The 10,064-nt window shown below is 36.0% G+C and overlaps 1 protein-coding gene across 1 annotated transcript in view; it reads right to left on the bottom strand.

The window, feature by feature from the left end:
* Nucleotides 1–4,023: 4,023 nt before the first annotated feature.
* The window catches only part of TES (testin LIM domain protein), a 40,440-nt gene continuing 34,399 nt past the window's right edge, over nt 4,024–10,064 (bottom strand). Inside the window, exons 5-7 of the mRNA XM_069461886.1 lie at nt 9,472–9,687; nt 8,951–9,109; nt 4,024–4,338 (exon numbers count right to left, since the gene is read on the bottom strand). Of these exons, the coding sequence (XP_069317987.1) occupies nt 4,150–4,338; nt 8,951–9,109; nt 9,472–9,687 (564 nt within the window). The 3' untranslated portion in view covers nt 4,024–4,149. The remainder of the gene's footprint in view (nt 4,339–8,950; nt 9,110–9,471; nt 9,688–10,064) is intronic.

The following is a 10,064-nucleotide window of genomic DNA, read 5'->3' as shown; positions in this document are numbered from 1 at the left end:
TTTTCCAACTCAACAGCCATTTCCCCTCTTCCAGTATCAGAAAATTAATCTTGTTCTAGGGGCCCATGTGCCCAGCCCTCAGGGTATGAATGATGATTGAATAAATCAACCATAGCAACTCTGTTTTCCCTTTGCCTTTGATGAGGCTGAGCTTGCGACCTAGTTCCAGCCAATGAAATGGAAGGGTAGGTAAATCAGCCGGGGCTCCTTGGAAAGGTTTTCTCCTTGTCGAGAGAGTAAAATATCCTTTGTGTCACTCTGTCCTTTATTACTTTGTATGTCATGTAGGGGAGTGGTGCTTGAAATGAAAGGACAAACCTGAGAATGGAAGGCCACACATAGAGGATGGCAGAACAGAGATTAAAAGGAATTTGTCTGGGCCAAATTGGGATTAGCCTACATCTTGTCTTAAGCCACCCTTAGTTCTGTTTTGCATTATTTACAGTCAAAAGCATTCCTGATTACCCACCTTTCTTTAGGAAACTACTGGGGCTAACCTCAGCTTGCCTCTCAGCCCTGTTTACCTGAGAAAATCTGGACTTTTCAGCCTCAATTGGAAATGGGATGTCCATTCTGCTTTGTGAATCTCCTAATCTGGCCCTACCCCTTCCTAAACCCTCTAACTTTACCTCTCTACCCTCTGAAATCCAACTTCTACTCAAACTCTCTTGTCCTCACAAGCTCTGCATCTTACTGCTCCAACTGACCCCTGGATATCCCCAAATTCTGTTTTTCTGAAGTACTTTCAAGTAGAGGCTGGTTATTTTTTTCTCCCATGTGGGCATGCATTTCACAGTGCCTGTGGGGTGGGTGTCTTCCTCATTCTCCACTGTTATTTCCACTATTTTTGTTGTGTTTCATAACAATCACAGCTCTTTGAGACATAATGCATGGCCTCAGACTCTACCACCTAATTCTACCCTGAGTTGCCATCTTCTCAAATTCCAGAATACTTCTCCGTATTCTTTGATAACTTCAGGCGTGGCTCACTCTTCTCTCCACCATTCTCCCTGTTGTTATTCTGGCTGACTTCAGCATATTCATTATGTCCATCCAATACTTGGGCCTGTTACTTCCTTGACTCTTCAAATCCAGCAATCTTGTCCTCCCTCCTACTCAGCTGTGACTGTGGGGAGGAGATGGAGAATCAGTGGGATGTGGCCAGAACGAGTCAATCTTGACTCCTAAACCCAGCCCTCCTTTGAACTATACTGTGATGCCTTCACAGCCAGTCAGTATTTACGGAGAAATCAACTCTAATGTCTCTGTATTCAGTAATGGCTGAACTGGGTACAAGTTGCTTTTATTATTATCTGAAGGTCAAGATGTCCTGAGGAGAAGAGCATTGAAGAAAAATCAATAACAGCCTTCATAAATGTCAGCATAAAATGCCATTCAAAACAAGTATAAAAGGTTAATGACATCTTGTTTTGAGTGTCTCAAAATACATTATCAAAAAGAGTCTACAATGACATGTTCCCCATGAGAGGACAAAGTAAATTAACCAAAGCTATTTAAGCATCTAGTAAATATATGAAAAAAAAGATCCTATTAATCAAGCCAGAATCAAAGCAAGTTTTAGGTTGTGTGCTCAAAACACACCCACATTTCCCAGTATAGTTGGTCCTTTTCATACACGTGAGCATTCAGTACAATCATCAAACTTGTCACTGAGTACTTAAATCAGCAGAGGTCAGGAAGGGGCAGAGTATCTAGTAAGAAATTGTGGCAAAGTGCCTTTTCATGGAGACATTGATAGAGTCATAAATTTTCCAAGGAATTAAGTGAATACCCAGAAGACAAGTTCAGATATGCCAAGGCATCTCAAGACAAAGGCTTAATACTGATTTTGGGTGGTAGTGTCTCTCTGGTAACTATGGTGAAGTTGGATGAGCTTAAATACTACATGTTGGAAATTCCTTGAGAATGAATCAGTAATGAATTCCTTGCCTTTGGTGAAACTGGGCTGAAATACTTCAGTGTCAGATTTGGAAATCTATGCTTGAAGACTTCAGAGAAGTTTTAGCTAAAAAACACAATACTCAGTTGCTCATTTCCTTAAGAAAGAAACAAACCAACCAACCATGCAACAACTGTGACCAGTAAGTCTGAGGAGCACTGACTTCTCAGCAGGATCAGCTGTGCTGGTTGGTATGCAGGGGCTCTGTTTCAGTTTAATTCAGTCATTTGGCCATGTGTGGGAAAAGTGAAGTTGTTCAACTGTGTGGGCAAAATGCTGTGGCAAATATATCTGTTGCCATTTAAGATAAAGACAAAAAGATGCTCAAGTGTAAATTGATATTTATAGACAATAAAGGATATTTGTGATACTAGCATTTAAAATTGTATGCAGAATTAGCTTCTTAAAATAAGGTGATGTGTTCAAGCTCCAAAAGATACCTTTCCCTGGTTGGGGAAGGCACAGTGCAGAAGGAATAAAGTATGTACCTGTATGCACAAGTGTGTGTGTGGCAGGGGGGATGGAATATAAAGAGAAACACTATCAGCCAAACAAACATGAGCTGGAAAAAAAAATCGAATTATTTTGGGTACATGTCAGAGAAAACTGCTATTTCTACTGTGACAGAAATACTTCTGAGGGAAAAACACCTCATGGTCTGCTAATATTAGGAAGAATTAATTTATTACTATTCCCCATTTGCTTCTTTTATCAAATAGGTTGCCATGAAAAAATTCTATTTTCTTTATATATTAGGAAACCAGAGTTGCAACTTTAGTATGAGTAATGTTTGTTAGATTCACCTGAAAAGAAAATAAAGCTTTCCAAAACTTCAATTTATTTTAATACACTCTCCCTTTTCTTTAAAAAAAAAAAACCCCAAAACCTGCATGACCCCAAAAAGTCCTGATTTATTTTAAAGTTTCATAAAACTTATTCCTTCTCCATAACGAAAAGTCTAGTTTCTGTTTTGTCTTGTTAGAGCGGTCTTTTTGTTTGGGTAGTTTTTTTCCTTGGAGACATCGCCCCCTGCTGTAATGCATGCTTAGTTGCAGAAGGATTTCTTTACTCATAAAAAGAATATGAAGACACAATCATTAAAGTGAGAGAAACTTTATTTTGCATAATAATATACATAGCATTCATTCCATTTAATTTTCATAGTGCATAGCTATGTATGGAAGTATACAGAAAAAAATAAACACTAGAAACACCTAAGGATGGAATTATATAAGAGAAGAAGACATTCAATATATCCATAATAGGTTTACAAGTATCATAAAATAGGATCCATTAGAAAAGAATGAAAATCATGCAAAAATTATATCTGAACCATGGCAGGCAAGTGCAATAAGTATAAGTCATAGTTTCCTAGGTACAAAAACTATACATGTTCTTTGGATTAAAAGCAATACAAATGAGTGGCTTGGCTTTTATGTACAAGCCAAAAATCATCTATAGAAGTAAAAAGTGTGGATATTGTTATGCCACATGTGATAATAAAATATTCAAGGCCACAGATGGAGGTCACCAACTTACAAAGAGAATACTGAGAGGTAGGGTACATGATAAAAAAAAGAAGAGAAATGCAATAAAGAAAATGCCACCTCTGCCTAAATCAGGAAATAGCAAATGCATAGGCATGACAATAGCAGCTCTACATACTACACTGCATTTCTATTTTCTGTGAAAAAGAATTCACTGTGTATCATTACAAAGATCAGTGAATCAGATGAGGCAATAAATGTAGAGCCTGGGCATTAGGGCAAATTTAATTTCCTTTTTATTTCTCACACGAGGGGAAAAAAGAATATAGAACTAGATATGCTCATCTTTCCACTCAGTACACTAACTTTTAAGTGTTTTGTGTATACTCTGTTTGGCACAAAGGGGTTAGGGAAATTAAGTTTAATTAAAACCCAACTTTCCAACTCAAAGATTTGACATTTATAAAACTAAGGAAAGATAAAATTCTTTACCATTTTTTAAAATCAATTGCTTAAAGCAGAGTTTAAAAGTTGAGACAGAAAAAAAATTGATAAGAAAAAATAGCAAAGAAACATTTTGAACAAAATCTCCTGGTTTCTTTTACACTTTCTTTTGCCTTTTATTTTTTCAAATTAGATTTTACAGTAGAAATGCAGACCACTTTGGATAGCTATGGCTCAATACTTCTAGGTACCCTCCTCCTAAGACATCATCTTCTTACATTCCACGGAACAGAAAACCATCCCTTCTACTGGCATGAACTTCTGCCCAATGAGACATTTGCTGCAGCAGGAGCACAGGAAACACTCAGTGGACGCATGCCAGCTGAAATTGTTGTAGGTCACCCTCTGGACTTCTGGATCAATGGCATTGTGGCATCCTTGACATACCTGTTAAGTAATAATACAAGCAAGAGAAAAGGATGAGAGATCAAAATGTGACAGTAACATGTTCATCTTTGGACAAACTGAACATGTTTCTTCAGATGATAAACTAAAACTCATGACAACCCTGGAAATATATAACTGAGAGTTAACCTTCTCAGGCTTTCTAGTTAACCTTTTTTGCCAACAACTGTTTACTGGAAGTCAAAATGCTGAGCACTATGAGAAATAACAGGTGAAGGCCAAACAGGTGATTTGGTGCTTGTAAGATATCTTCATGGCATTCAAGGTGGAAAGTCTTGACAGCAAATTCCAAAGCAGTGCACTTGGTTCCTGCATATTCTATTAGACTGCACATTAGTAATTATAAAGAAGTTGATAAGATGATTTTTCCTCATTCATTACAGCTTTGAAGTGGTAATTTTACCAGTCTTACCTATGACACATGAGATCATTAACCACTAATTTCTAGACAGTGGTAAATTAAAATCATGTTCAAAGTAATTAAGGACTCAATTAAAAATACTGACAGTGTTTGAGAATAATGAGTTTGCACTAAAATATAACTTGTAGTTAATTGGTTTCTGTTCTGTCATAAGATCAGTCAGAATTTATGTATAATCTAATACTGTAGAACATCAATACTTACAATTCCTATACCATTCAGTATTATATGTTATGGACAAATATATACATGACACCCACATGCATATATACATACACAAACATACATGCATCCAAAACCACACAATTGTCTTCTTAATTATGTATATGAAGAAAAAATGGAATAACCTTCTATATTATAGCAGAAAACAGAGCACCAACCAGTTGAGATCTCCAAAACACTGGATGGTCCATATATGTCTTCTTGGTTATACATGTCCTAAGTGAATGTGACTATGCAACTTTTTTGTTTTAAATATTTCATAAGAAGCGAAGAAGCCAACAAGATTGTCCGGTATAAGATGGAAGTGCCTAATTTATCTTGATCACACTTAGTCTCCTAATGTGATTGTCAGGAATTACTGAGAGATGAGGGGGGCAAAAGGTGGGCTGAGGACGGTCATTTTAATGAACCTCCTTACTATATATGACCCTCCTCACTTGGAAAGACTTCAAAATGTGGCTGCTACTAAGTGGGTACACTGGTGTAGGCAAGAAAATGAGGCCTTCCTACACACATCCATTTCAGACCTGCAATATTCTTTCCATATTTTTTTAGAGCTACGTTGCTTCTAGAGATTATATCTGCAACCTATAAATTATATCAACCCAGTCTTCCCTAAGAAATAGGGAGATACTTTCTTTTCATAATTAATAAATATTCCTGAATACAACAAAAATAAGTGTTATAATTACAAGTATACTCCTAATTTGTAGCTGTACCATGCAGGCAACTGCTTTATATATATATTTTTGTATATATTTATTTTTATAGCTTTATAGTAACAATTCATTTAGAATGCTATCTTATAGTTTTCTACATTTCATATTAATCTTTCAGTTTTTAAATTTATTTTTATTTATGATTGACACAATAATTGCACATATTTATGGGGTACTATGTGATGTTTCCATACATGTATATATTGTGTAATGATCAAATCAGGGTAATTAGCATATCCATCATCTCAAACAGTTATCATCTCTTTGTGATAAGAACATTAGATCTTTCAATATTTTTAAACCTGTTTATACAAATATTATATAAACATATTTGCGTAAATATTTCAAACTTGTTTGAGTAAAATAGAAGGATTTCACACTCACAGTTTTATTCCCTTGCTTTTAGATCATGATCTACCTCTTCTTTTTCTCAGCCCTGTAATACTATTTGTGGATCTTTTTATAATTATGTAAAATACATATTTTCATTTGCAATTTATAAAAAAGAGGTAACTACTATTCAATTACATTTGAAATTAAAGAAATTATTTAGGTAAAAAAATAACTAATGAATAACACCTGGATGGTATAGAGAATTTATGGTTTGTGGTTTCATAAAATTTAGTTTTGTTAATGATTTGATTACCATTCATCGCAAAGTCTGACATATAATCCCAGGTAAAATCTACTGATCACTAATTCTTCAAAAGTCTAAAGGTAGGTCTAGGCTGTCTTGAGGGTCTAGGGACTGCAGAACCCTTCGAGGAGATGATACACTTTACCACTTTCTGTATGGCATTTGATTTTCCCGTGTTCTTAAACCTCTAGTATTTCAAAGAGTTCTTACTTCCCTCAAATTCCTCTTTTGTTTGTATACGAGATGTGAAATAGCCAATGACACTTGTAATGAGCTCTCTGGCAGGAGGGTCTTGTGAAATCTCACAGATGTGAATTCTGGGAGTGGCCATGTAAGTCCAGTGATCATGCAGAGACAAACTAGTTATAATTTCCATTTTCCTCCTTCTAGGTAAATTTTTTCTCAGAAATGCCTTGTTTGTAGTTGAGCACTTGGCTTTGGTCTAAAAATAATTTCTATTCTCTCTCTCTTTTTTTTAAGATTAAAAGATCTAAGCAGATCAATGCCCTGAACTGGATAATTTGCAAAATTTTACATAATGTATTAATAACATGCTGCATGGGGAGCTCTCTTTGCTGTTAGCTGGAGTTTGTTCAAGCATTGGATAGATATGCTTATTTTAATATTAGACAAAGGCCAGTGGTATATCTTGCTGAGAAAGTAAACTGTCTACAAGCAATGATGCTATATTAGAAAACTATGATAAATAATTTAGAAGTTTTTATTTTAAAAAATCTTAGCTGTGGTTATTCCCTACCATTGATTAGATACAATGTAATAGAGAGATGCTTATAATAGCAAAATAAAGCAATTTCATCTGCTTAAACTTTTATTTAATAAATATTTATTGGGTACCTACTATGTTGTCTTAGTTTTGGAAATAGAGCAGAAAAAGCAGACAAAAAATCCCTGCCCACATCGAGTTTACTTTCTAGTCCTTAAGACCAAGGTCACACACCCTACAAAGAAAATACACATTATGATAATCCTCTTCTGTAGAGAACCTGTTGCAATAATATTCATAGAAGGAATTTTTAGCTAAACAATGTATCAGGCCACATGGTGATTTAACTTGTCTCCAGGTAAAAGAAAGGTCCATGGTGACCACAAAGCAAATGAAGAAACACCAGGAATAAAAGTCAGTCATTCAAATAGTTTCTAAGTATAGACACTGAAGATATGGAAATAAGATAAACTCTACCTTCCAATTGCTCTTATAGTCTAGTGGGGAGAAGACAGATGAGTGGTATTAACACACACACACACCCCCATGGGAACATAGAGAGCACAGCCAGCCGGAGAGAAAGGGGTGGCGCCTGGAGACAGGGAATCAGGAGAGGTGTTCTGAAAAAAGCTAAGCCTAAACTGAGTCTGGAGGAAAGTGTGCAGGCATCATCAGGTAAACAAGGACTAGGAGGGAGTACAGACAAACTGATACAAGTGAGCAAAAGACAAAGAACAGTGTATAAACTAGAAGATGCAGGTAATATGTTGTAGAAATGTATGATTTGGGTTGGACTACTAGAAGTTACAGGAGAGGCAAGAAGGCACATCTATTAAACAAAGGCTTAGTGATTTGCATTTTAGAAAGATCATCTTCCATCATTATGGAAGGTGGCTTTTGAGCAACATGAAGAATTGCAGCAAATTTGAGGCCACTGCAACAATCAAAATGACAAGAATAAAGGTCTGAAATAGAGTAGTTTTAACTATTAATATGAGGAACTGAGATATATTGATGAGGCAGTGTTGATAGAAAATGAATGAATGTACCTGGGGCAATGAATAAAGGCTGTTAAAATTGACATTGATATTAAAACTTGTTACCTTATCTTCATAGTACCACCCTCTTGGAACCACATAAATATGTAATTTTATTCCTTAGCCAGGAGTCTCCTTTACTTGAGCCCTCAGAGGTGCTGATACTCCTGGCTTATAAACCTTACCATATATAGTCAACTTTTTACCCTTTATCTACATTACCTATCTCTTGGTCATTATGAAATAGCAGCTCTGTATAAGCACTGTAGATGTAAGGAAAAATAAACTCTCACATTAAATACTTGAACTGTTTGGCCCACAAAATAAATCTGAATATGAAGGTTTCAAATTTTCTATACTAAATCAACTCAATGAGGGCTTAAGAAATAGGCACTATATAATCTCCGGTAGCAAAATCAAAGTCCCAGTGAGTGGGCCAGTAACATGAACAGAAGCCACACACATTCATATAGAGCTAAAAAAAAAATATGAAGAACCTCTAGAAACCTTTATCTAAATGGAGTCTGGTCTGTACCCACAAGAATAAATCAATCTCATTCCTATTAAGCAATTTTTTTAGCAATTGTTTTAGGATTTTATTATCAATACCTATAATCTATACTGTAAACTGCACAGGTAGAAATCTTGAGGTGGCTCATAGTCAATGCATGTACTGTTTTTGAAATGCCTGGATTTTAACACCATATGGAAGGAATCACACACTTTCTACTTAAGAAGTGCTTTCTGTTTCCCATTTGTAAGCATTTTAAAGAGAGGCATAAACTCAAGATGTAAAGCAGGTTGAGGCAACTGCATCCTTAGAATGTGTCTCACCACAGCATGATTCTTCACGTAGCAGGGCTTGCAGACAGGTTTGTCATTGACCATCACGTATATTTCCCCAGCTAGGATGTTGTCACAGTCAAAGCAGCAGAAGTGTTTCAGGTGCCAATTCTGGTTTTCTGCCTGGGTATACTCATTGCTGAATATCAGCTGGGAAGAAGATAAACAAGATAAATCATGCATTTTCCTTTTTGCTATAGATGAAAAGCTAATCATCTACAAGTATATCAACATACTTTCTTGGGGTTTAAAGTCTGCAAATCATAACCTAAAGCTTGAACTTATGTCATCATTTAGTCCAAATTAATCTTTTACGTTTCTGGATAGCCTTTCATTAGTCAACACAATTAACACAGACACTCAGAATGAATGATATCAAAAGTTTCTTTTATTAAACTCAATGGATGTAAATAAAGTAATTGCTGTTTGATTAATTCCTGTGGCCCTCTGGGTAAAGGACCATACTGGGGTACAAGAGGACACCTCCATGCGGGTGGCTCTGGAGAACATACCTCATCACAGCCAGCACATCGGGGTTTCTCACTGTCACAGTAATGTCTGCCACAGTACAGCTTCTCGTCCTTCCAGAAATAAATCATGTCGACCAGGAGTTCATAGCAGATGCTGCAGACGAAACAAGCTGGGTGCCACAGTTTATCATAGCCAGCCCTCTCAGCATAGATGGCTGGATCGCCTTCCTTCATACTCATTTTGCAGCAATAGCAGGACTGAAAGGAAAGCCACCCCAAACAATTTAGTCATTGGAAGACTTCCATTTATCATCAGCTTCAGTAGAAATTCAGAGAAACAATTTTTAAGAGAAAGAATTTCTATAGAAATTACTAATTTTTACTAATTTGTCACTATAGATAATAAAGTATTGACAATCCTGTGAAATAGAATCTCTTAGCTTTCTCTAGGCTGCTCAAACCTACTTCATTCACCCTATCTGTAGTAATAGGGCACTGTTTCCTGAATGAAAGTCACTTATGGGAAAAGGAAAATAGTAATTTTCACCTCAATTTTAAGTAAGTTCTCTAAAAAATGATTACCTTAGAGCTTATTAATACTCTTTTTTTTTTCAGGACTAAGCCTTATTGGTTGA

This window comes from Eulemur rufifrons, chromosome 29, assembly GCF_041146395.1.
Source record: "Eulemur rufifrons isolate Redbay chromosome 29, OSU_ERuf_1, whole genome shotgun sequence".
NCBI lineage: Eukaryota > Metazoa > Chordata > Mammalia > Primates > Lemuridae > Eulemur > Eulemur rufifrons.
The sequence above is the reverse complement of the archived record's forward strand: the minus strand, read 5'-3'. Positions and strand labels throughout refer to the sequence as shown.